This window comes from Pygocentrus nattereri, chromosome 9 (assembly GCF_015220715.1).
Source record: "Pygocentrus nattereri isolate fPygNat1 chromosome 9, fPygNat1.pri, whole genome shotgun sequence".
In the NCBI taxonomy this organism is placed as follows: Eukaryota; Metazoa; Chordata; class Actinopteri; order Characiformes; family Serrasalmidae; genus Pygocentrus; species Pygocentrus nattereri.
The window spans coordinates 4,282,766-4,310,705 of record NC_051219.1 but is presented as its reverse complement, the minus strand read 5'-3'; the positions used below and the strand labels follow the sequence as shown (position 1 = coordinate 4,310,705).

Below are 27,940 nucleotides of genomic sequence, written 5' to 3'. Positions count from 1 at the left end.
TGCCCCCATCAGATAAACAGCACTTAAAGCTTTCTTCTTTGAGAGATGCAACCAACTTCTAAGACTGAACTTTGGAGTTATGCCTGTGTCCTGGAAAGAATGGAGTAAAGAATATAAATATTATATATTAGAATATAAAAGTTTTAAATCTACAGCCAGAAGGAAACTTTCCCAAAAACACCACTCACACACACACGCACACACACACACACACACACACACACACACCTGGCACTAAATGAGAAGAAAAAGAGGAGGCACTTTGCTTCAGCCAGATATTCAACCTCCCCATCTCCCATGATGCAGTGTAGCCAGAAACCCGCCTGTTTACCAGAATCCAGGAGCCTCCTGAGAAAACTGATAAAGGAGGAACCAGAGCGCCAAACCATAGTCCAAAAATGATCACACACACACACACACACACACACACACACACACACACCCACCCACCCACCCACCCACCCACACACCTCTGTTTATCTATCTATCTGTCTATATATATATGTATACACACATACAGTATACACCTAATCAATGGGCTAAAAGAAACGGCCCAAAACTACTTGGAAAAAATTCTGGTTCCATTAATATGTCATGATTATATCCATAAGCATCATTCAAGATACTCAAGGGCACTGCACACATACACACACATACAAGCACACCAAAGCACATTTAACTGGAAGTTTAAGAGAAAATATTAATCTCGGCTGATCGGGAAACTTGGGAAACTTGGTAAATCTGATTTTTGCTGAACATTTAACCTCTGGGATCTTTGTCAAAGCTCAACAGAGTCTTTCCAGTGAAAGCAGGGAAAAATGAAAAGGCAGAAATGAAAAGTGCCTCTCTCTGGTTGAATGTTCACGAACAGATGGAGCGTCATAAATCTACAGAAAAGAGCTGAGTGTGGAGGCTCATAAAGACTGCAGTGATTTACTGGCCAGCAGACAGGCTCTGGTCAGAACTTCTCAGACTCCTGCAGAGGCAGTATGAATCTGCAGCGTGTAGTTTTACAGTCTGACTGTAATAATTGTGGAGTGATTTTAATCCAGTATGAATCTGCAGCGTGTAGTTTTACAGTCTGACTGTAATAATTGTGGAGTGGTTTTAATCCAGTATGAATCTGCAGCGTGTAGTTTTACAGTCTGACTGTAATAATTGTGGAGTGGTTTTAATCCAGTATGAATCTGCAGTGTGTTGTTTTACAGTCTGACGGTAATAATTGTGGAGTGATTTTAATCCAGTATGAATCTGCAGCGTGTAGTTTTACAGTCTGACTGTAATAATTGTGGAGGGATTTTAATCCAGTATGAATCTGCAGTGTGTAGTTTTACAGTCTGACAGTAATAATTGTGGAGTGATTTTAATCCAGTATGAATCTGCAGCGTGTGTAGTTTTACAGTCTGACTGTAATAATTGTGGAGTGATTTTAATCCAGTATGAATCTGCAGCGTGTAGTTTTACAGTCTGACTGTAATAATTGTGGAGTGATTTTAATCCAGTATGAATCTGCAGTGTGTGTAGTTTTACAGTCTGACTGTAATAATTGTGGAGTGATTTTAATCCAGTATGAATCTGCAGTGTGTAGTTTTACAGTCTGACTGTAATAATTGTGGAGAGATTTTAATCCAGTATGAATCTGCAGTGTGTAGTTTTACAGTCTGACTGTAATAATTGTGGAGTGATTTTAATCCAGTATGAATCTGCAGTGTGTAGTTTTACAGTCTGACGGTAATAATTGTGGAGTGATTTTAATCCAGTATGAATCTGCAGTGTGTAGTTTTACAGTCTGACTGTAATAATTGTGGAGTGATTTTAATCCAGTATGAATCTGCAGTGTGTAGTTTTACAGTCTGACTGTAATAATTGTGGAGTGATTTTAATCCAGTATGAATCTGCAGTGTGTAGTTTTACAGTCTGACTGTAATAATTGTGGAGTGATTTTAATCCAGTATGAATCTGCAGTGTGTAGTTTTACAGTCTGACTGTAATGATTGTGGAGTGATTTTAATCCAGTATGAATCTGCAGTGTGTAGTTTTACAGTCTGACTGTAATAATTGTGGAGTGATTTTAATCCAGTATGAATCTGCAGCGTGTAGTTTTACAGTCTGACTGTAATAATTGTGGAGTGATTTTAATCCAGTATGAATCGGCAGTGTGTAGTTTTACAGTCTGACTGTAATAATTGTGGAGAGATTTTAATCCAGTATGAATCTGCAGTGTGTAGTTTTACAGTCTGACTGTAATGATTGTGGAGTGATTTTAATCCAGTATGAATCTGCAGTGTGTAGTTTTACAGTCTGACTGTAATAATTGTGGAGTGATTTTAATCCAGTATGAATCTGCAGCGTGTAGTTTTACAGTCTGACTGTAATAATTGTGGAGTGATTTTAATCCAGTATGAATCTGCAGTGTGTAGTTTTACAGTCTGACTGTAATAATTGTGGAGTGATTTTAATCCAGTATGAATCTGCAGCGTGTAGTTTTACAGTCTGACGGTAATAATTATGGAGTGATTTTAATCCAGTATGAATCTGCAGTGTGTGTAGTTTTACAGTCTGACTGTAATAATTGTGGAGTGATTTTAATCCAGTATGAATCTGCAGTGTGTGTAGTTTTACAGTCTGACTGTAATAATTGTGGAGTGATTTTAATCCAGTATGAATCTGAGTGTGTATTTCAACACTGATGTTAATATCCAGGCCATGACTTTTAAGTCCAGGCTATCTGAGTTAATTTGTTGAAATTACATGTTAGCTTTATTCCAACTCGACTGACCGGCTGCAATAAAACGTGCTGCTGACCGCTTTCTCACTGTCTGAAAATCGTCGTACCGTCGTGTCTGGGCCGTCTACAGTTCACTGGCCTTCACACTGCCCTGCTTTAATCCACATATTTTTGTGGCGTCTGTGATTTTGAAATGAATAATCTGAGAATAAACTCACAGACACACACATAGCTGCACTACTTTACGCGTGATGATCATCACTTCACTGTAATTAAATCTCTGCAGTTCCACTCTTGGATTTTAACCTCTTCATGTTTACCATCTCTGTACATTAACCTGCACCAAAACCAGGGGCCCAAACTGACCCTTAACAAAAATATATTAAAATATGCCTATTGATCTTTTTTTCTGTTTTTTTTCAGCAAAATTGTCCTAACACTGCCTCACTGTGAGCCACGGGGGTTTTCCACTGCTAGCACAACAGAGCCAGTGTGCAGCTCTCAGCCATCGCCATGGGCATGCTGGTCAGAGTCCAACAGAGGGTCAGTCTGAAGGCTGAGACTGTCTGAGAGTGGAGTGTGTGTGTAAAACTCTACAGCTCTAAATGTGTGTGTGTGTGTGTGTGTGTGTGTGTGTGTGTGTGTGTGTGTGTGCTGCTCTCTTCTAAGCATTGCTGGGGCAGGATTTCACCGTCACAGATCTGGCTAAAAGTTCATTTTGACAGTGTATTAGTGCATCATTAGTGCAGCCTCATATCTCCAAAAGATTTCTGTTGCCCATTCGCCTTGAAATTGAACACATGCAGAGCAGCTGGAACTTTCTAATTATTTAAAAAAGGACAAAGTGAAGTTTTCTCCTGATAGCGACAGTATACAGAACATATGTAATCAAGAGATGGTCACTGTATGCTGTGCAACATCACTGACATCTTGTGGTCCTATTCTGGAACTACATCGGTTTAAGCAATAAAACAGAAGAATGAGTGTCTTATAGTCAGTTACACTAGTGATTAAAGAGCCAGCACAGAGGCAGTCAGTATATAGGGCCAGGAGGTAGATCAAGTCCATCCATCCATCCATCCATTTTCTAAGCCGCTTCTCCGTCAGGGTCGCGGGGGGGTGCTGGAGCCTATCCCAGCAGTCCTCGGGCGAAAGGCAGGATACGCCCTGGACAGGTCGCCAGTCCATCGCAGGGCAGACAGACAGACACAGACAGATCAAGTCATTTCATGATCAAGCAGATCAAGTCATTTACGTCCAATATTTAGGAATAGAAACTGATAATTAGGTTAATATTCAGGAAAATGTGACTCTCAGCTGCAACACTAACTGGCATACTCATAGTGTGGTGAGGATTGATCAAGTGTGTCCTGGCATTTAAGGTGGTATCATGGAGTGTAGTAAAAGGCTGCGGGTCTTAAGTAAGATCATAAGAGATAAATCCAACTATAAAGCCGCAAAATCCATCTTCACTCAATAGTCCAGGTTCAGAAGAAGGAAATCTTACATTCCATTACAATTCTTAGTACGTTTTGGTGTAAATGATTTCCATCGTTAATCAATTCCCGTGTGTACATTTATCTCGTGGTTGTGTGTCTGTGCACTGTGGTGAGTATGAGCGTGACCATTATTCCTGGTTTTAGGCATCAGTGGTTAATCATATTTCTCTTATACCTTCATTGTGTGTTGTGTGCACCTGTGTTAAGCTCGAGTCCTCACGGACCACAGCACTGCAGACGTCAGCTCACTGCCTCATTGAACACACCTGATTCGGCTCATCTGCTAAGTATCAAGGCCTTCATGGACTGAATTCAGAGCGTCGGGTGAGGATAAGTGCTGATCTCCGCAGCACTTTGGCCGGAAGGTCCCCGCTTTGACACGCCTGGTGTAGAGCGTCTTTAAACCAGTGCCGAATACGAATTCACTGCTGTTCACAACACACAACCTCCAGCGTTCCGTCAAGAGTTTGAGAGGAACCTTGAACACTGGATCCAAGGAATTTTAATGCTGCATTTTCTTCCTCCAAAAACACAGAAAGTCGTGCCTTTTGGAGTTACAGAGTTACAAATAGATCAGATTATTATTATTATTATCAGATCAATACTGGTTACAGTTTATTTGAAGGGTGTCTACATAACACATTCATATCACCTTACATAAACACTTCATAACACGCTCATGAATGTTTAATGTTTTTCAAAAAAAAAATAATTACAAAATAAAAGTCTTCGTTTTTTATTTTGAATAATTTTCTTATTTTCAGTGGAAACTCCTCATTTCTGGACTGCCAGAATAAAAATATCCCTTTGGACAGAAAGTGTTTTCCCACTTTTTGCCTAGACTTTTGCCTTTTTTACATTTTTTAATTAATTTTTTTCTCAAGCATTTGTGTTTTGCACTATGCTATTCTTTTTACTTTTACTCTAATTCTTTTTTTAAAATGTACCGTTAACACAACAGTCTATACATAGTTGTGGAAAATGTTACGTAAGCTCAGTTTAACTTTCTTGGGGTAAATGCTAACACCGCTATCCCAGTTACTTTGGAGGTTTTCTTTTTTACTGATGTTCTTCCTCACTTACGGTTTTGGAGATATAACTCCAAGCATAACTGTGCATTGGTCATCCTGTGTAACGGACACGTCTGAGGTTAAATGTGACCTTGAGGTGAAATGTGGACTTTGAGACTCTGCTGCGCCGTCGTGTGGGTGCGTCTGGAACTGCATAGCTGAGGTTTTCCTGGGAAATGGAACAGGACACATTCCCTGAATTTCAACATGATAAAACGGGCGGAACAGCACTGTTCAGTTACTTCAGCTCTCCAATCGCAATAATAATCACGATGGTTTACATTAAAGGCTGGGTTCTTGGGGTAATACGAGATTACATAAAAGCCCTTTTGTTATCATGAGACAGCCAACACCAATGTGGCCTGCTGGTCGCAACGGTCCCTGCTTGGCACATTAACCATGCATTCAATTCATTCACTTCCAGACTGCTTAACCACCAGTCAGGCAGTCTGGCTTTAGTGAATGCACGAAATATTATTGCACAAGCCAGAGAAGTCTCTCTGAATAAAAGCTGTAAATACATGCATGAGCTTCCCAGCACCTGAAAACCAGTCATTAATGATCAAGTCTTCCTGGGGCTGAATGATAATGATCCGAGCAGAAAATAAACTGCAAGTGGACCACAGGAGCACCAGAGCTGCTGGAAGAAAAAAAGCAGATTCCACGGCATGACGTCACGGCCCGACGGACCAATCATATGTTAACATCGTCCAAGCAATAAAAGGTCCAGAAGGTAGCCCTGCCTCACTTCCACAGAAGGTAAACTCCAGTCTAGTTCCACCTCCACCTGCACTCTCGGGTAAGACTCCAGCTCACTGGGATATTCAACATATTCATCATTAGGCTGCAGGTTAATGAGCTTCAATAGACTACAGCAGAGTGGAGTAGCCACCAGTTGACCAGCTGTTCAGGTGGGAGAGTAAACGCAGCAGTAAGATCACTGTGAGGGTGAGATCACTGTGACTGACATACTTGTAGTTATTGCTTGTGTGATTGTAGCACTTTTGCCTGTATATATATATATATATATATATATATATATATATATATATATACATTTATATGTATATATACATACATGTAATGCCATGTTGCAATACTGTGCCACACAGCCTTCTTCAGCAGTAAATATAAGAGATGCAATCAATAGGAAGTCTGTGTCATGTTTTTTTGAACGAGTTGAAGGAATTCTGAAATGGAAATGGAAGTTTGTTTTCAAAAATGCCTAAATTTTGCCAAAATGTTGCACCTTTGAGGTGGAAAGGCTGGCACATCTATTAAGACAAGACATTGATCAGCTGATACACTGTTAGAAATAAAGGCTCTGTGCGGATTTTTTGTTTTATCAGTGGTTCTAAGATCTGGTTGAGAGCCTTAAATCAGTTCCTCCAGGTGAAAAGTTGGTATTTGTTCCTTTTCATAACCGAATGTTTTAAAACAGAGCAGTAGAGTAAAAGCCTGGAGGCGAGGCGAGGCGAGGCGGGGTGTGTGGAGTCAGTCCAGCTTAGAACAGATCATTTCAGTGGATTATGGTTCAGTTATGTTCCCTGACTAAAGGTACTGAGATGGACCCTTGAGGGTCCCACCCCAGTGACAAGGGGGCACTGACCCAGTGACAGCTTATTTTTGAGAGTGTAGTTGAATCTTTAAAGTTTCCATATCATGGAAAACTTTCTTGAATTAGGAGTTTGATGTAGTGAGTTTGTAAAGGTTTCATAACCTACAGGGCCCAGTTTCCTAAAAGGATCTTAGTGTTGATCATCTTAACCGGTAGATGGTAGGATGTTCAGTGTGATGCTCACTCTACCTTTCCAGTGATTTTTCAAAATCTCGGCATAGTTAACAGGTTAAGATGTGATCTGAGTCGCTCAGAGTGGTTTGGTGTGAAACGCTCAGTTCTAGGAAAAATTAACGAGTCCAAACTGTTCACAGTGGTGGTGATAGGAACCAGACGTCCACCTTTAAAAGCTGCCTCACAGAAAGGTCCTACATGAAATGGTTATGAATTCACTGTCAGGTACCTGAAATGGTGTTTTTCAGTAGTTTTTGATGAAAATGCATGTTTTATCTATTCTTGGCAGAGGTCTAAGGTGGTACATGCAGGGTGTTGTGAGGCAAAATGGTCCCCAAGGAAAACTTACTTTTTCCCATTTTCCGTTTTTCATCAACATTACTTATGAAAGCTCAGACACATGTGGGTTCCCTGGTAATTTTGGATAATAAATAAAATGCCTATACTTGTGTATTTATATGACTTTGGAAACTAAGCTGCAACAACAGCCCAACACAAATACCAACACATTCTCATACTCCCAGCTTTTCAGCCTACAGCACTTTAGCTGCACCCATTCATGCTGAAAGCAGCTTCAACCTGCACTGCTTTCTGAATGAAACAGGCTGTTTTGGTTACTGAGGCTTTAAGGCTGACACATAAATGAACTACGGCTATTTTGTCTTTAAAATAAAAACAACAGACATTATAAAACAAAAGGTCAGGAGTGTTGAAGGAAGGGGTGTCCAGTCTTATCTACCAAGAGCCAATGTGGTAGCAGTTCACTACAAATAAGCAGGAGCACACCTGACTCCACTCGTAGTCTTCAACTACTGATCACGTGAGCTCCAGTGTTGTTGGAATGATGAGCTGCAGCCACACCGGCTCTTTGTGCATAAGCCTGGACACCCCAGAGTTAAGGTCTTTGAGTATATCTCCTGTAAGTATTTCTCCAGATGCATTGTTGGTGCAGGGTCGTTCAACACTTAGCCTAGTGGGGCCAGCCGTCATCTGAGAGCATGAGAACTGCTCAATGATCCACCCCATAATCCCTGGATTTTTATGATCTGAAGCACCACTGATAGCACTTTTCTCAATGTTAAGCCCACAACTTCATCAACCAGCATCAGTGCCTGAAGGGAAGCCTATGGAGTCTGGAAATCTGTGTTGGCACCACAGACAACATTGTTTCTAAGACTGACCACCATCGCCCCCCACTTTGAGCTTCACATTGGTTTAGATGTGTCACAGTCAGATTGTTCAAACCCTAAAAAATCTAGGTTCCCACCAACGTTTAACACAGGAATTGTGGTTTTGAGATCACATCAGATCTCACAACACTGTAGCTTGTCAGGCGATGTAAACCATGAGTCAAGCTTGTCTAATATAAAGAGGTCATTCTTCATTTGTGAAATCCGTGCCAGATTTGGCTTTTTGGGCGATTAAAGAGCCGTTTTGCAGTGTAGTGGAAGAAGGTTCATTTGAATGGTTTCACATAACTGCATAGAACACCTCCTACTACTACTAGTTTGTGATAAAATATGAAGTTTAATAATAGAAATGCACCAAAAAAGTGTATATATATGTTGTGTATATATAAGTATAAAACAGATGCCTATTAAACTGTAAGCACAAGTCGCTGTAGAACGGTCTGCAGATCAAATGGCGCTATCACTTGATTTTTTCCTCTTCCTCTGTATAGATTGTTGGTTAATTGTTAACGCTGATAGGTTATCTGCACTGGCTGTAAAGGTTAATTGATGATAAGATTTTCTTTTGACAGTCAGCAGGGGAAGGCATGGCGTCCATTATCAGTATGCTGTTCAATGCGACTGCAAAGCAGTTCTCCGTGGAGGGAATTCTGGTCTTCCTGGTGGTTTTGGTGCTGGTGAAATACCTGAGCGACGTTCGGCCCAGGAACTTCCCTCCCGGTCCCTTTCCTCTGCCTCTTATAGGGAACGTGCTCAACATCGACATTCGCAATCCAGTTGGGTCTTTTTCAAAGGTCAGCATTATATTATAAACACTATATTTATATATAAACCAGCTTTCACAAACCATACAGTTGCTCTAGTCAGAAGGAATCTATGATGCTAGCTGGTTTTAAACATTCCTGAGCACCTCTTTATTTTGTTCTTGTGTGACGATGACGGCCACTGCTTGTCCCCAGATGCATGAGAAGTATGGAGATGTAAGCACGATTTACCTCTTGAGTGAGGCCTGTATTCTGCTCTCTGGCTATAAGAGTTTCAAAGAGGCGTTTGTGGAACAAGCGGATATCTTTGCTGATCGGGCGTACTACCCGTTGAACAACAGGCTGTCCAGAGGACTGGGTAAGGGCACCTGGATTCATCTAATGCATCTGGGTTCCTCATAAGGAGGAACATGCCAGGCTAGGGCCACGTGAAATTGACTTTGTTTTTTATATGTGGAGTCAACACTGTGTAATTGTCGGGAAATTCTTTCAAATTTGGCAATAATAAGGATAAAATCTGGACCCTCCACAAACCTTCAGTGATGTTACACCTGAGAAATGAAGGCAAACAAGTGTGTGTTTGTGCTGGTGTGTTTGCTTGGCCAACAAAATGTGTTGATGATGAGAAAGTGTTGTTATTTACATAACATTTTCAAGAATGCAGTGTTGAAATTGATCTGCTTTTATCTACCCAGATGGACATGGATCACTAAGTCTGTCATAACTATTATGTAACAGTCTGATCGCAGATATTTGAGCCTGCTGCATTTGCTTAAGCTTTTATTTTCCACTACTGTTAGTTTGCACTGTGCTATATTTTAAAGCACAGCAATCAGACCATGTTGAGTGGAAAATTTTAATGTTGAGAGGAAAAGAAATGCAGGCAATGCATTTATTGCCTTATGTCTTACAAAACCAAGCAAAGTTCTAACTTCTTAGAGGTGCTGTGGCGCCTCTAGAGGGCAGCAGCAAGATCTTATGAAAGAAGTTCTCCTGCTTCATTTGTCATGAGATAATAGAATCTACCCATGAGTTTTTATGGTCGTTTGCAATTGAATTTTTGTTTGCAGGCTTGATTTCCTCCAGTGGGCATGCATGGAGCCAGCAGAGGCGCTTTGCTATAGCTGTGCTGAAGCACTTCGGGGCAGGGAAGAAAACCATGGAGGAATCCATCCTGCAGGAGAGCCACTACCTGTGTGAAGCTCTGCAAGCACAACGAGGTCTTATGGGTCGTAAAATACAAGTCTATAATCCTAAGTTCCTGTAGTCACAATCATGGGTCGTAACTGCAGCCTGATGCTAGTGCTCTCTTTGCAAGGTCACCAATAAGATTTGGTACTTGTTCTTTGGTGCTCATTTCTCTCAGGTTTGTCCTTTGACCCCGACCGTATCCTCACCAACGCAGTGGCCAATATAATCTGTAGCCTGGTGTTCGGCCGCAGGTTTGATTATGATGACCAAAAGTTACATCAGGTACTGATGTATTTCGATGACGTAGTTCAGCTGCCTGCAAATGCCTGGGGTCAGGTAAGAGGCCCAAGGATACATGCTTGAAATGCTGTAACGTTATCTATCCTATGCATTTGTTTATCATGTTTTCTACATGAACAGGCGTGGAGATAACTGCCTTGTCTAATTGCTTTATCAGTATGTAAGGCTGTATTATGTTGACCCTCTACCCCAGTTGCAACATAACAACAGTCAAATGGTACAGAGAAAATAAAGATAAGTGTTTCTCTTTCTACTTGCACAGTTGTACAACCGCTTCCCCACCCTCATGTCCTGGTTGCCAGGTAAACACCAGACTGCCTTCTCCAGCCTCGCAAAGATTAAACACTTCATCCAGGAGGAGATCCAGAGACATAAGCAAGACCGAAACCCCAGCAACCCCAGAGACTACATCGACTGCTACCTGGAAGAAATCGAGAAGGTACTGAAGTCATCATATACAACTGACCTTTGAGCAGCTTAATAAAATTACTAAAAAAGTTTCACAAAAAGAAACATGCATTAAAAGTGGCTAAACTTAGGAAGGCCCACATATTAGAAGTCATTTATAGATTTAAGGCATGGGTCACCGACCTTACCTTTCCAAGGACTGGTGTGGCTGCAGGTGTTCATTACAATCAAGCCTGAAGCATGCCTGATTCTACTTGTTGAAGCAGTTGGTCTCAGTCTTAAAACAACTGAGGGGATAAATTATTAGCCATCCATGGCTGAGAGCCCAAAAGAGCCTACTTTTCCTTACTCTGTCTGGATTGGTAGTATTATCCTCCCTCTACCCAATCATGACAAATCTTTTTTATAGAATAGTCTTGCCCATTTGTGTACATTCAAATAATTATATTAATAGATGATGGCAACATTCCTTCTCTGTGCAAGTAATATAACATATAACCGTTCCTCTGGATTGAACCTAGTGTTGGGCTAAATTGCAGTGCCAATAATATTTCACCTTTTTAAAAATTCTATTTAGTCTAGATTTGGGTTGCTTCTGAGAGCCTTCAAATGAGAATTCTGCCAATTTTCAAATGTCTGCATACTTCAGTCACTGAGATGTACCTAATTTTTTTTATTTCATAAAGGTAAAATAGTAGTAAACTTGAAATCTGTACTATTTTGCCTGCATGCACCACTCCACCATTAGTGAATTTACAAAAACAGTGAGTGCATTTAGATGCACTTAATAATCTGATAACGGCATAAAATCAAATTTTGTCAGTAAGCTGATCAACGCATTTACGTGCACTTGAGTTATCAGAATACTGCAGGTCTACATGAGTCTGGCAGTCAGATTGGATTTCTGCTTTAGAGCCAGCCTCACAGAAAATGTGACGTACACATAATGTAACATTCAAACTTCATGCCGCAGCTTTAGAAAAAATAAAAATAAATAAATAAATTAATGAATTAAATAAATCACTACTTTACCTGGAGAACGCTGCTCGCTTACTTATGGTACCACAGTCTGTTTTCACACAAGTGCAGACTGAGAAACCTGAAAGTTCACATGCACTGAGAAATCTGATTACTGAGCTAAATTCCAGCCTCTTTTTCAGATTTCTTAATGGTGTTTCTACATTGGAGTATGGTGTTGACGTGACCATTTGAATAACTGGATAACTGCAGATAGCCGATTACGATCCGATTATCGACTGCATGTAAACACACTCGGTGTCTCAGACATTAGTCAGTTTATTTATTACCATTTCTTGTAATAACTTTCTATGAGGGCGCTTTTAGAGGCATTAAACTCTTCAGACGTCTGGTTCCCATCACCACCACTGTGAACAATTTTATCTTGGCAAGTTCCACGTCAAACTACTATGAGTGACTGTTTCCACAATAGTTTTATTATGAAGAAACTGGAGTGTCCTAGGAACTTTTACTCTCTCAATGAAGGAAATCTCTGCACTGCTTGGTTTCTCCAGTGTAAAGACAGCAGAGCCCAGTTCACTGAGGAGAACCTGGTGTTCTGTGTGGTGGATCTGTTTGCAGCCGGCACAGAAACAACTTCCAACACACTTTTATGGGCCTTACTCTACATGGCCAAATATCCTGAGGTGCAAGGTAGGACTGTAATCCCCTGCACCGTGTTTTGTCAACATAAAAAATGTCAATGACGAGTTGAGCTGGTGATGGGCAACATGACGATATTTTATTGTTCTAAATTGCGTCCTAACATACTGTGGGTATCCCCATCTGTGTTTTCGTTCTTTTACACCTGCAGAGAAAGTCCACGCTGAGGTTGATCAGGTGATAGGACGGGCTCGCCAGCCCGCGATGACTGACAGGAATCTGATGCCCTACACCTACGCGGTTATCCATGAGGTTCTACGTGCTGCTAACGCCCTCAACATCACTCCTCCCAGAGTGGCCAACAGAGACACTACAGTAGCAGGCTATCTCATTCCTAAGGTCAGACACTGGGGAAGAAGTCTACCGTATCTTAATCTTTCGCTGAGTCACTACAGCAGCAGGCAGTCTCATTACTAAGCTTGGGATCCCACTGCGGGAACTTAGTGGAACCTACTGTAGAGAGTTCTTTCATTCCTTTGCTGACATCTGACACAAACACTTTTCAGGAATGTTCCAGCACTTTCCAGAAACCTAATCACTATTCTGCATCATACTGCCACGGTCTGTTCCCATAATTTAGGATTGTTTCCCTGTACTCGGAAAAGAACAGAAAACCCATTGACTCAAAACTCAATTTTATTAAAGGCCACTGCATGGCTGCTGGATTCTGCAAATAAATGAATAAAATTCATGACCGAATAACGCAACTTGCATCCGTTATGCTTCAGTGATACAGGTCTTGAGTCAGACATGAGATGACTAAACATGTTCTGACGTTGGAGCAACAGCATTAAGAAAAAGCAGTTCTGTTTTTTTTTTTCCTGGTATTTTTGCTTTCAGTGGGGCTAGTGACAACTCCGTCCACATCACTACACTGGTAATTACCCACACATTTTACCCCCCTGTATCTGAAAACGTTAATATACAGACTTAGAGATAGATTTACAAATTCCTTTAAATAATTCAGGAAAGTGTTCTAGATAAAAAAGATTTTTTTTAAATACAGGGAAAGGTGTCAAAGGTATCATCCATAATAACTGACTGTGCAGCAGCAGACATATCCTAGATATCAATAGGGCTGCAGAAAGCAAATATTTGATATTTGATTATAATATTTGAGAATTTCACATTGAGTTTAAGCAAGCAAGCAAGGAAGCAAGCAAAATTTATTTATATAGCGCTTTTTACAACAGGTGTTGTCACAAAGCAGCTTTACAGAACAATCAGTATTACAGAGAGAAGAGAAAAGAAGAAAGAAAATCCGGGTCCGAGCCCCCATGAGCGTCGCCAGCGGCGACGGTGGCCAGGAAAAACTCCCTAAAAGAGGAAGAAACCTTGAGAGGAACCAAGACTCAGAAGGGGAACCCATCCTCCTATGGTCGACACCGGACAGCAAACATTATTAGTATGAAGTATTATAGTAAAGTGGGAAAAGAAAGAGAAGATCTGAGGGTGAGGACTGCACAGCGCTGTACAGCAAGAAGCTCAGTGGTGGTCAAACCGGTCCAGAAGGCTGGTGAGCAGCGGCACCAATCAAGGCAGAAGAGGCAACAGCATCAGACGCACAGGATGGGCAGCTGATCAGCTCGGCAGAGAAAGGAGAAGAAAAAAAACTGAGTTAATACTGTAAAGAGTGGCTGACCACAGATTACAGTAAAACAGAGCAGCAGAGACTCCAGCAGGTCTAGACCTCACAGGGAAGACTAGTCACCAAATGCTTGACTGTACAAATAAGTTTTTAGCCTAGACTTAAAGATTGGGGCTGTGTCTGATTCCCGAACATTGTCAGGAAGATTATTCCAGAGCTGGGGGGCTTTGTATGAGAAGCTCCGCCCCCTGATGGAGCTTTATTAGTTCTAGGTACCAGTAGTGAGCAGCACCTTGTGATCTAAGTAGGCGTGATGGTTCATAGTGGGAGAGAAGGTCACTCAGGTACTGAGGGGCGAGTCCGTTTAGAGCTTTATAAGTCAGTAATAGAATTTTATAATCAATGCGAAATTTAACTGGTAACCAGTGCAGGGCTGATAAAACTGGACTAATATGGTCAAACTTCCTAGTTCTTGTGAGACTCTGGCTGCAGCGTTCTGGACCAGCTGAAGCTTGTTAAGGCTTTTGCTGGGACATCCAGACAGCAGGGCATTACAATAATCTAGCCTTGAAGTGATAAATGCATGAACTAGCTTTTCTGCGTCCTGTAGAGATCATGAATTTCTTAATTTAGCGATATTGCGGAGATGCAGGAAGGCTGTTCTAGTGATATTAGATATATGTGTGTCGAAGGAGAGATCAGCGTCTATCATGACACCAAGATTTTTAACAGATAAGCTTGATGAAACTGAGAGATTAAGTTTTAGTGTTGAGTTAGACAGTCTGTTTCTGGCTAATTTTGAACCAAGAAGCAGGACCTCTGTTTTATCTGAGTTAAGTAACAGAAAATTATTTGACATCCAGTCTTTTATGTCTTTTATACAGTCCTCAATCTTGCCAAGTTTAATTTTATCATTCGGTTTACTTGATATATATAACTGGGTGTCATCTGCATAACAGTGGAAATTTATGCCGTGTTTACTGATAATGGTGCCTAATGGTAGCATATATATTGTGAATAATATAGGTCCTAAAACAGAGCCTTGTGGAACACCATACATTACTTTTGCACGAACAGATGATTCACCCTTTACATTAACAAACTGATATCGATCGGTGAGGTAGGACCTGAACCAGGAAAGAGCTGTTCCTGTTACCCCTACAAGGTTTTCTAGTCTATCTAGTAGGATAGCGTGGTCTATTGTGTCGAATGCTGCACTAAGGTCAAGGAGGACTAACAACGACACATTTCCTTGGTCCGTGAATAATAGAAGATCATTTATAATTTTTACTAATGCTGTTTCTGTACTATGATGTGGCCTAAAACCAGACTGAAATTTTTCGTGTAGATTATTCCTATGCAAATAAGGGCTTAATTGTTTTGCTACCACTTTTTCCAGGATCTTAGATATGAAGGGGAGATTTGAGATGGGTCTATAATTTGATAGTTCACAGGGATCGAGGTTAGCTTTCTTAATCAGCGGTCTAATTACTGCAAGTTTAAAAGTTTTTGGGATATATCCGAGGCTAAGAGAGGAGTTTATTATTGACAGAATAGGCTTAGTTATTTCTGGTAAGATTTCCTTGAGTAGACCTGTAGGGATCGGGTCCAGAATACAGGTCGATGGTTTTGCAGAAGAGACTATTTTGATTAGTTCATTTTCTTGGAGTAATGTAAACGATTCCAGCCTCTGGAGTGACTCTAATATTCTCAGGGTCTAGACTGGAATTATAAGCCACCAGGTTTGTGGAATTTAACTGTGTGTTCAGAATTTTCGGTCTAATTTTTTCAATTTTATCACTAAAGAAATTCAGAAAATCATTGCTGCTATAGGCTGATGGCATCTGGGGTTCAGTGACTCTTTTGTTCTCTGTTAGTTTAGAAATTGTGCTAAATAGTAGTCTGGGATTGTTCTTATTGTTTTCTATGAGAGAGGAGAGATAGGCTGAGCTGCAGTAAGGGCTCTTCTATAGTCTATAAGGCTCTCCTTCCAGGCGGACTGGAACACTTCTAATTTAGTCAGACGCCATTTTCGCTCTAGTTGCCTGGCAGTCTGTTTTAGAGTTCGAGTGTGATCATTATACCACGGGGCGAGTTTTTTCTGCCGTACTATTTTGCTTTTTAATGGAGCTACACTGTCTAACGTAGATCGAAGAGTATCCTCTAGGAATTTGGTCATAGTATCTAACTCAGTAGGATCGGATGGACAGCTGACTGAAGTTAATAACTGCGGGAGGTTTCTGATAAAGCTGCCAGCTGTGGAGGAAGTTATAGTCCTCTTAACCTGATAGCATGGTGATGAGCGCATATTACCACTAAACTGGATTTTGTATGAGATTAAGTAATGGTCAGAGACGGCTGTGCTCTGGGGGAGAATGGCTAAGTTATCTATGTCTACACCAAAGGTCAGTATTAAGTCTAGAGTGTGGTTGAGGTAGTGTGTGGGCCCTTTTATAATTTGGGTGAATCCCATGGAGTCTATGATAGATATGAATGCCTTACTTAGTGTGTCGTGAGGGTTGTCGATGTGGATATTAAAATCTCCGACAATTAATATTTTACTTGAAAACGTTATTAGGCTTGATAGAAACTCAGAGAATTCCTGTAAGAACTGAGAATACGGACCGGGTGGCCTGTAAATTGTGATTAATAGAAATGAATGTTTATTTGTTCCTTGCTCAAGTATATTAAGTACAAGAACTTCAAAAGAAGAAAATGTAGGTCCTGCTTTCTGGTTCACGCCTAAAGCTTTAGCATGGATGGTTGCTATACCTCCACCCTGACCGCTTAAACGAGGGCTGTGTGCATAGCTGTAGCCTGCGGGAGTGGCTTCATTTAGACTAAGGTACTCATCGGGTCTAATCCACGTTTCTGTGAGGCACAGAGCATCAAAACCATGATCTGTAATAATTTTGTTTATAATAATGGCTTTAGATGCCAGGGATCTAATGTTAAGCAGTCCTAGTTTTAGACCAAAGGTGCGGTCGTTGTAAACCGGTGTAACTGGTCTGATATGAATGAGGTTACTAAGGCAAACGTTTCGAGGCTTTTTGATGTGTTGTTTTATTCGGGGAACAGACACAGTCTCAATTGTATTTATACAATAAGCATTTGTAGAAGTGCTAGCAATTGGCTTATTTCTAGCAGTAACACTAGCATGGTGAGCAGTAACATTTCTATTTTTGCCGCTACTTACGTGGCCGCTTTGAAGTCAGCGGATGGCCCTCTCGATGTTCCGTGAGAGGACAACGGACCCCAGAGGACTAGGGTGAAGCCCATCCCTCCGGTAGAGCGCTGGCTGCTCCCAAAACGAAGACCAGTTGTCCACGTAGCCCAAACAGTTGCAGGCGTTTATCAGCTTAAAGCAGCGCTGTACGATTCTCTAGAAGGACTGTTGGTATCTAAACCCAACAGCAAAACAAACAACCCTCTCTTCAGTGCTCCTTCAGAAAGTCTTCAAGGTGTTAGGACGAGTGGCTGTTTACAAGTTGTACTTTAAGCTAATTAACCAGTCATGTGTTGTTAGCTGGCTAATGTTTGTAGAACTTCTTTGGCTATATATATATATATATACACACACACACACACACACACACACACAGCTGGCACTAAATGAGAAGAAAAAGAGGAGGCACTTTGCTTCAGCCAGATATTCAACCTCCCCATCTCCCATGATGCAGTGTAGCCAGAAACCCGCCAGAATCCAGGAGCCTCCTGAGAAAACTGATAAAGGAGGAACCAGAGCGCCAAACCATAGTCCAAAAATGATCACACACACACACACACACACACACACACACACACACACACACACACACACACACACACACACCTGTTTATCTATCTATCTGTCTATATATATATATATATATATATATATATATATATATATATATATACACACACACATACAGTATACACCTAATCAAAGGGCTACAAGAAACGGCCCCAAACTACTTAAACTACTAAAAAAATTCTGGTTCCATTAATATGTCATTATTATATCCATAAGCATCATTCAAGATACTCAAGGGCACTGCACACACACACACACACACACACACATATATATATATATATATATTCTTATAGAAAAAAGCTCAACCACCAGAGTTCACAGTCTCACTGTTAAATTTTTTTGTTGTCTATACTTATGTGTCTATACTAAAGCAGCAGTTAGTCAAGTCAAAGCTGCACTGTGGTGTTTGGATCTTTTTTGCTAAGCTAAGTTAGCTAGGAGAGAGGAGCTGGGTAGCATTAGCTTAGCTAGGAGGCTCCAGCTATAGATACCATAGAAGAGGCTAATTTCAATTTTTAATTTCTAACATCAGCCACTCGACTTCACTTCCTCACAGCTGAGTCATTACCATCTAAATGTGTGTCAGTAAAGGTTTTGCTAGTCGGAACTGAACCTGTTCTTTGGTGAGCAGAGCTGGAAGCATGCTAGCTAAACTAACACTCACCAGTTGCTCTCTCCTGGTTCGCAGTGCCATTTGACAATTAGAAATTGGTGTTAGACTGAAGCTTTGACCTTTTTTGCATGGTGGGTTTAAAATTCCGCACAGCTTTCATGTGTTTGGTGTCTGTGTGCGCAAGCTGAACTTATTTGAATGTTTCCTGGTTTGAAATGACGCAGCAGGATGCGGTTCTGGACGGTTCTGTGGCTCTGAGTACAGTTAGCTAACTGTGCCGGAAAAAAATGGGCTGGTTTTTAAGAGACTGTGTAGAAAAGCCACTGTAGTGGTTACCCTCTATGCTCAGAACTGTTCGGCCCTGCAACAGAAAAGAGGCCAAGGTCAACTCCTTCCAAGAACTTGTTATATATTTCAAAAATGGCTGGTCTGGGGACCATTATGTAGGTTTCGGGGTTTCAATCCTAACGTTTCACGTTGCCCAGTGGTTTGATGCCAACAAAAGAAGTTGGTTCACCGCTTTGTTGCCACACCATGTTAAAGTAAAGTTGTCCTGGTCTACTCTGAAATCCAGAGACTCTCTTCCCTTTGTCTTCAATTCTTTCTCATCCATCATGTTGCAGTCTTTTAACCTGTTCATTCAGACTGTGCATATGTAGTGGATTCTGTGTGAGGTCTTTTCGAGATGATGCCTCCAGTGGCACCAACAGCAGATTCTTTTGGGCTGATTTTTCTGCCTTTTCACAAATGTCACAGTCATAAAGAAAGCCACTTTGTCCAGCATGCTCCCTTGTGAGGTTTTGGTGGCAAGTAGACGCATAGATGCAATTTGCCCTCGCATGGCACAGTGATTTCATCAACAGTATGATCTTCTAAAAGAGATCTGCAACGAAACTGCTCACGTACGTTTTGTAACTGTGGCCTGAGTTTCCAAAGTTTCTTTCATTGTGAGGTTGTCCTGGAAGTGAATCCATGTCAGCAGTTTCGGAAATCGATCTCGAGACATGACATCACAGACTGTGGGGTGCTTTGTCTTCATCTCCCAATAGGCTCGTGCATCTGTAACCCCATGTTCATGGAAATTCCCAGTATTTGCGTAAAATCTCTGGCAGTTGTGTTCACTGACATCCATTCTTTCTGTACACTGAACAAGTTGGTTTATTCTGCAATTTCCTGGAGCATTTTGTTAGTCACAATTTTTAAATACATGCATGGTGCCTAGTCAAGCCTGTCTTCTTCATCAAAACCAACAATTGGAGGTCCATCTTGTTTTTTTTTTGTTTTTTTTTTCCGCACTTGTACTTCTTCCTTTTCACTTTGCGGACTGCTTTGTTTTGTTGTGTGTTGATGTTGGGCCCTGCCCTGCGATGGACCGGCAACCTGTCCAGGGTGTATCCTGCCTTCCACCTGAGATAGGGATAGGCTCCAGCACCCCCCCCCCCACTGTGGGAGAAGTGGCTTAGAAAATGGATGGATGGTTGGATGATGTTGGGCCCTCGATTTTGCCGCTTATCTGGTCGACACTTTCATTTTGCAGGTCTTCTTCGTTACTTCTGAGGTTCCCTCTGCACACATTGCAGTAGGAGCCCATGCGTCATCATCATCTTCCTATAACTGCTCCATGTCACTTAAATCACCGTCCAAAATCATCTTCAGGACGTCTTGCTTTTTTGCCATCTAAAAAAAATTGACACCAAAAACACTGCATGTATTTCTTAGTCAGTTTTTAGTGAAAATCAATTAGCAAAAGACTAATTTATTAGTAAGTCATTAATATTGCATCAATTCAGTCAAATTGTTATTGATACTTCAATAGGAATTTTGAAAGTTTTTCTTACCTTAATCTTTACAAAATCGATAAAAAGATCCATGCAAAACCTCAGGTGGGTCACTAACTGACAACAAACATTTTGAATGGATTCTCAAATGGGGGCAGTCGTGGGCTGGAGGTTAGGGAACCAGCCCTGTGACCAGAAGGTTGCCGGTTCGATCCCCTCGGCTGACAGTCCGTGACTGAAGTGCCCTTGAGCAAAGCACCTAACCCCCAATTGCTCCCCGGGCGCTGTGGATAGGGCTGCCCACCGCTCCGGGCAAGTGTGCTCACTGCCCCCTAGTGTGCGTGTTCACTAGTGTGCATGTATGTGGTGTTTCACTGCATGGGTGGGTTAAATGCAGAGGTCTAATTCCACAGTGTGCAAAGACAGTGACAAATGGTTGGAAACTCTAAAATTCTATTCAATTGAAGGTCTGCAATGCACTCATAAGAAGACATGTATCTGCTTTTAGACAATCAATAAAAATAATGTGCAGTACAAGAATAAGGAGTAAGGAGACCGCATAAATACAATGGTGCATGTCCCCTTCAGTGAATGAACAAGTGACTATCTACTGTAAACAATAACCGATGTTTTATTCATCAGGTTTTTCAGGAAAAAAAAACCCCAATGATGTGGTGGTCTCAAACTCCTGGATCAAATATGATTCTCTTGGCGTTGAAGGTTGCAGTTATACTTGTCTGTAAGATGCAGTGATTTTAGTTGGTTAGTCAATCCATTTAAAGGCTTGGCAGCTATTAAAAAACATGCATGTCTGTCAACTTTCTTGAACTGAATAAAGACAAAACATTGACTCTTGTTATTTATCTTGGTGTTTTGGGGGAGTTGCAGCGTGTTTTGTCCCCTGGCGGTCAAACGTTTTCTAGGAATCTTTTTTTTTACCCCTTGTCTGAACTTTTTATTGCATATCTAGAAACTTGTTCAGTCCTTCTTTTTTCATTTAAGAAACACTACTAAAGTGAAAAGAGGCCTGTCTTTGGAAAAAACTGGAAAAAATCATACTTTTATGTCATGCCTGAATTACAGAAGTGTGCTGTTACTTTAAAAACAAAGTTAAAATCAAAAGTAGACTAGGCTTTTACTATCAAAGCTCTTAAACGCTGGCATACTCGTTGTTTATGGCAGATTTTTGACTTTCTGAGATTTTTATTCTCTTTCATTATTTTTAATATTAGAAAGTTTTTTTTTCTGATTTTATGTTAATGTTTATATTTTTACTGTGTGTGTATGTGTACATAGTTTTTCCTTTTGCTTTTAATACTTTATTACTATTTCTTGTAATTATTCTGTATTTAGTTATGTATATTTGATGTTGTGGAGAAAAGTGCTGTACAGAGGAAAACAAATACTTCAGCCCAAGAAATTAACATAAACAATGTTACGGGTCAGTTTATCAAAGGGTCGTCTTCCATGTCCATAATTATAGCTGCTGTCATGTATGTGTGTATATGTGTTTGTGTGAGTGAGAGAGAGAGATTATACTAATGTGTGACACTTTCATGCTCCTTTCTGATGTGTTCCAGGGAGTGACCGTGTTCCCCATGCTGAGGCCAATCATGCAGGACAAGAATGAGTTCAGCACACCAGACCAGTTCAACCCTGGACACTTCCTGGACGAGAATGGCAAATTTCTGAAGAAAGAAAGTTTTATCCCCTTTTCTATAGGTAACCATCAATGTTCAACATTTTACGATACCGAACGTTTTTCCATACGAAACCGTGCATGTACTGCAAACTCAAGCTGTTCTACTGCTCACTGTTTTCTAAAAGCACAGATTTGTATCCCTCGGCCTTGTTGGTTTGACCCAATTCAGGAATGTAATATTATTTTGATGTTTTCATTCATCCGGTGTTCTTTGAACAAATACATCCTACTCACTCATGTGCTAACGGGTGACTTAACCAGTTTTATTCAACCTTAATTGTAATGCGGAGCCAGGTGGCGGACGCATGTGCGGAGGCAAGCGACTTTTATTGAGGGCAAATCCAGGGTCATGGAAAGAACAGTCCAGGGTCATAGAGCCAATATGGACAGATCGATTTCCAGACATGATGACAAATAATAACTGGTTCAAACGGATCAAACAAAGCAAACACATCAAAGAACAGACCGATACATCCAACAAAGACCGATACAAAGACCAGCAAAGACAAAGTGCAAACACAGGGCTTAAAACAATCCGGGGCGGAGTCACGAAACGAGGGGCAGGACTACAGATACCGAAACAAACGCACATGGACAGGACTGGGAGGGGCCAATCGTGACATTAATAAACACTTTGAATGTTCTTTCCATCAATGTAGTTTAGGTTGAATAAAACTAGTTCAACCACTCGTTACCACATGAAGCAAATTTTTTTAAGTAGATCTGACGAGACAGTTTATGACCACTGAGAATACCTGTGGGGTCAACCAGTCATGACTGCTGGCTTGAGCCCCTGCCTCTTTTGTTTCAGCGCTCTTCTTGATAAGCGCTAGGTGTTTAACTTGCAAAATCTGGGTAAAAACTCCAAGGAAGTCTGACACAGTTGGTTACGTCGAACGTTTCTATAAAATGGCTTGAAACCTTGAACCGGATCCCACAGTGCTTCTGTTTCTCTGCTCCAGTTTGCACTTCCACATCATAGCACGCCAGACTGTGAGCTGCATGACAATGAATCAACGTTATAGGAGCCAAGGAGTGTGATGATAATATCAGGAAAAAAAGTCTGGTTGTTGTTTGTTGCCACCCTGTGGTCGGAAACACATAGTCTTGATCAGTCAGAGAAGTGAATTTTTTTAATAGTAAATTTTTACAGTTGAGCTGCCCCTTTTACAAGCTGTCCTCAAAAACCACACAGATTGCATAGAGTGCATAGTTTTTGGTTCCTGGATGATGATGATGATGATGATGATAATAAATAATAAATAATAAATAATCAAATAAGATAATAAATAAATCATAATAATTTTATATATTGGCTATGATAAGTTAATATTTCATTGCAATCGTAGTCTATGAGTCTATGTGGGTTTCCTCCCAGCCCAAACACTTGTAGTCAGGCCAACTGGAGATGCTAGGTGTGAATGTGTGTCTCTGCCTGTCCGCCCGGCTCTGGACTGGCAGCCTGTCCAGAGTGTCCAGAGTGTTTCCTGCCTTCCGCCGAATGATAGCTGGGATAGGCTCCACCCCCCGATTACCCAGAAGGATAATCAGCTTAGGAAGTGTGTGTGCGTGTGATTGTAGTTATTTAATAGGACATTTACTAAGATTAGGTCCAGTCTTGGTTCTTGTGACATGAAAACTGGATTTGAATATAGATTGGTTGTGTAATTCAACTCAGGTCTGCATACAGAAAACCACAGTATTAGGCCTAATCAGGCCTGTTACGGTTGCTCTGTGAGTTCACTGACTGACGGCATGTTTTTGCAGGTAAGCGTACGTGTCCAGGTGAACAGATGGTGCATATGGAGTTCTTCCTCTTCCTCACCTGCATGATGCAAAGCTTCAGCTTCCACGCCCCCGAGGGCCAGACTGTGGCGTTAGAGGGCATTGTGGGCATCACCACGGCCCCCAAACCCTTTCAGATACGCGCCGTCCCGCGCTGATGCCAACCTGCAAACTTTTTAAAAAAAAAAAAAGGGTCTGATGTGTTTTCTCATCAATCCATATGTACTAACTGTTCTGCAAAAACAGCCCATTTTAAAACCTTTTAACTTACTACAGTTTAGCATCACCTATTCAGACCTAACTTGTAAAGAGTGTTTCAGCACTGACTGCTTTCTGAGTGAGGGAGGGCTCAAACAACTCAGGTCAGTCAGAACAAAGATTGTTTGTGCCTTTAAGACTTAAACGGGCAGCCTCTTTATCCCTTAGAATAGAGAGATGCTGGTCATGTAAAATGAATCACAGCTGTTTTTCATACATAAATATGCATAAGAGTCATTAAATAGAAAATTTATGGTGTGCCTTTTAGCAGCATACTTACTGTAATGCCCTATTTACACACAAGGTGGTGCCACATCCTGACTATTACAACTGTAATGAGCAGCTGTGAATGGTGGTTGTGAAATATCGTTCAAATCAGTTTTATTTCTAACCTAGTTTGCATTATTAATCAATATCTTACATTATTAACATTAGGTGTCATATATACATAAGCTTTAACATTTTTTAGTATTAATAGGTCTACCTTTATCATAAATTAGAAGGGGTAGAGGATGGAGGAGAGCTTCTTTAGATGTAAAAGCACCAGCACCATGTACAGAGCAGTGACTCTCTATAATAAAAGTCTGTTAGGAGATTTTAAATTCTCTTCCAAATTAGAGGCTTGCAAGTTATTGGGTAAAGTGTGCTAGTGGACAGCATCTGACTGGCCGATGACTTTTCTCCAATTGAAAAAGGACAAGTGGGTCACTAACAGACTGACTAAAACTTAGCACTATTCTACTACTATTCATATAGTATATAGCATGGCTATAATATATAATAACATTAACCCAATAGAGCTTTTTCAAGAGCAGCGTGGGCTTCGCTGGGCTCCACTAAGTAATACAGGGTGATTCAAAAAGATTCACCCAATTTTATAACAAGTTTTTTACTTATAAATAAATCTGTAAATCATTACAGATCAGTGCAGTGAACTGTAAACGGTTTAAATGAGCATAAAGTTTATTATGTAGGTCTACAAGGTCTCAGTCTGAACCTCCTCCAGCTGTACGGACGACATCAATACCGCAGTCAAACTCATCCCAGACTGGATTGAGCGTGTCGGGCGTCGCTGCTCTCACGACTCTTTCAGTGGGATTTCGGAGATCATCCAGTGCTGTGGAACCAGCGCCGAACGCTCTGAGCTGCTGGAGCTTCACTGCTGATGAAAATCCCGCTGCTCAGTTCTGACGCATTCACACTTATTGGCGTGGAGAACGCAGAACGCTCTGCTCAGGGGTCTCAGCTCCTCTCAGACTGAAGGAAACCATCTTCCACTGACAGTCATAAACTCTATGACCCCCTCTTACAACTGGTATGTGATTGGTTCCTAGACGCATCATGGTTGTAAAAATATGGCACTTTAAAATCAGATTAATTTGTTGATTAATTTAACTTTGTGAATCACCCTGTACTATGGTCACAAGTTATAGTAACTGAAAAATATTTTTCTGATGGTTAATAAATAAAAAGTTGGTGATTGTAGTAGCAGTAACAAGTTGTTATTAAAAAAAATATACATTTTAACTGCATATCATTTTTTGCATAATTTGAAAACTCCAGTTTCTCTTTGCATTGGATTAAAATTTTATGATGAATGAAATTCATTTGATAATGAATTTTATGATGAATTAGTGAAACGAATTATGTATAATATTCAAGTGAACACACTTCACATTTACAGTGGCCAAGTCTCTTTCTGTTCAAATAGTACCTGCTCTGTGAGGGTCCATGGGGGTCCTGACCACTGAAGAACAGGGTAACAGAGTATCAGAGAAACAGATGGACTACAGTCTGTAACTGTAGAACTACAGAGTGCAGCTATACAGTAAGTGGAGCTGATAAAGTGGACAGTGGGTGTAGAAACAAGAAGATGGTCAGGATGTTATGCCTGACCGGTGTATGTATCATTCAGAAGAGTTCATTTTGCTAGAGGTGGGTACATCAGCATCAGTACCAACTTCACAACACGCAGTAACGTTAGTTTAAATTTCACACTATTTTGTCAATATGTGTCATAATGAAATGCTTATAATGTATATGCAGAATGATACTAATATTAGGACAGTGCACTTTGAGAGTCTCATATGAAGCTTTATGGCATTTAAAGCTCATATTATGCCCAAGCTTGGCCAAAGATTTTGACCAAAGCGAAAATGTGGATATTTTCTATTCCATTTCCATTTTCCATATGAGTCTAATATTGAAGTTGTATTTTTTTTAAGCTTTAATTTCTTCCTCTGCCTACCTCTATGAAATTTTCCATTTACATCAAACATTCCTATTAGACATTCCAGAATTTGCATAAAAACATGTGGATGGAGCCGTAGCGATCATTTCCTGCTTTGGTCAAGACCAAGGGAACTGAATAACCACACTTTTAGATTATTAATAAAGATGTGTCAATAGTGTAATTAGAAGAGATGATAATTTCCAGATTATTATAACATCAGTGACTAATAATATTTAGTGTGTGTGTTTGTGTGTAAGTGAGTAACTCCCTCTAGTTTCTCCCGTTTACAGTGTGGATCCTGCAGTAGATCATAGAGCTTCTTCACTCCTGACTCTCCTAGTTTATTCCAGCTTCTTCCATCATTCTTAAAACAGTTAATGTGTGATACTGAACAAAGACTTTCAGGCCAAAATAACCCTTTCATGGCACAAAAGCAAACATTCCTACCAAAACACTGCAAGTTACTCTTCTGCATTACTCTCTCTGTCTCTCTAACCCCCATACACAGACACTCTCTATTTCTTAGACACTTAATATATGATTATTTACTGTCATATGAGCCCATTTGGATTATTTACAAATATCTGTGTGTATACCTATACTTGTATGCAAACGTTTGCACACCTCATTCAAATTCCATGATTTGTTGATTGTCTAAGTGAAAATAAGTTGACACCCCTTCTACAGAGAACACACTTGTGCACATTTTAATGCACAATTTCTGTTTATTTATTACTTTTAACCTAGTGAGAAAAAATCTAGCATAAAATATGGCTGGGGCAAAAATCACTTTTTACAAATTTGATTTGATTTTTTCCACAATATGTACATTTCAAATAAACAGGAACTGTGAAAAACAAACAAACAAACAAACAAACAAAAAACAAAACAGAAGGATGCCATATTAGTGTGTCCTCTGTACATTGTGTTACCTTATTCTCAAAATCAACAATGCATGTAATTTGACCAAGGGTCTTCAGACTTGACTATGTATCTACACTTACTGACCATATTATCAGGTATACATACCCTAAAGACACAAATTCAACCGCTTTGCTCTGCTCAAGTATTTTTCAGTTCCTTCATCACCTGATTGTCCAGTGATGACACATTTACTGCTAATCAGGTTGAAGGTTGAACTGAAAAAACTCAAGCAGAGAAAGCAGCAAGACATTGGCATTGAAGCTAGGGTGCTGTATGGAATTTCTCAGCACGTCGTCAATCTGAGCTGCAGCCTGAAAAGAGTCCCAGTTATCTGGAAAACATCTTGTGTGGTTCCCCCAGAAAAAGCAACCGACAGCACTGAATGATTCCCGACTGGTTGCACTGACCTCCCACTTAATGAAGACTCTTGAAAGGCTGATGCTCATCTGAGACCTCTGGTCAAAACAGCTCTTGACCCTCTGCAGGTTGCATACCAGGACAGCATTGGAGTGGATGATGCATTTATCTACCTGCTGGACAGAACGTACTCTCACCTGGACACATCAGGCAGCACTGTGAGGATCATGTTCTTCGATTTCTCCAGTGCATTCAGCGCCATACAGCCTGCGCTGTTAGGG

The 27,940-nt window shown here is 40.7% G+C and overlaps 1 protein-coding gene across 3 annotated transcripts; it reads left to right on the top strand.

Annotated features, from left to right (window-relative positions):
• The first annotated feature begins 6,050 nt into the window (after positions 1-6,050).
• Positions 6,051-25,171, top strand: LOC108443465 (cytochrome P450 2J2-like). Of its 3 annotated transcripts, none has more exons than XM_017724170.2 (10): positions 6,051-6,096; positions 8,852-9,073; positions 9,239-9,401; positions 10,114-10,263; positions 10,410-10,570; positions 10,797-10,973; positions 12,475-12,613; positions 12,774-12,961; positions 21,981-22,122; positions 23,870-24,045. In XM_017724170.2, exons 2-10 carry the CDS (start codon positions 8,867-8,869, stop codon positions 24,043-24,045), a joined length of 1,503 nt encoding a protein of 500 aa, XP_017579659.1. In that variant the 5' UTR covers positions 6,051-6,096; positions 8,852-8,866. The 3 variants fall into 3 exon arrangements, with proteins under 3 accessions (XP_017579659.1, XP_037396914.1, XP_037396915.1); XM_037541017.1 differs by having other exon boundaries at positions 6,062-6,096; positions 8,856-9,073; XM_037541018.1 differs by lacking the exon at positions 6,051-6,096 and having other exon boundaries at positions 8,867-9,073; positions 23,870-25,171.
• Positions 25,172-27,940: the final 2,769 nt, after the last annotated feature.

Coding starts and splice junctions, on each gene's coding strand:
- LOC108443465 (XM_037541018.1), top strand. CDS start 8,867: ATGGCGTCCATTATCAGTATGCTGTTCAATGCGACTGCAAAGCAGTTC. Junction 10,264..10,409: donor AGCTCTGCAAGCACAACGAG/GTCTTATGGGTC, acceptor CATTTCTCTCAG/GTTTGTCCTTTGACCCCGAC. Junction 10,571..10,796: donor CTGCAAATGCCTGGGGTCAG/GTAAGAGGCCCA, acceptor CTACTTGCACAG/TTGTACAACCGCTTCCCCAC.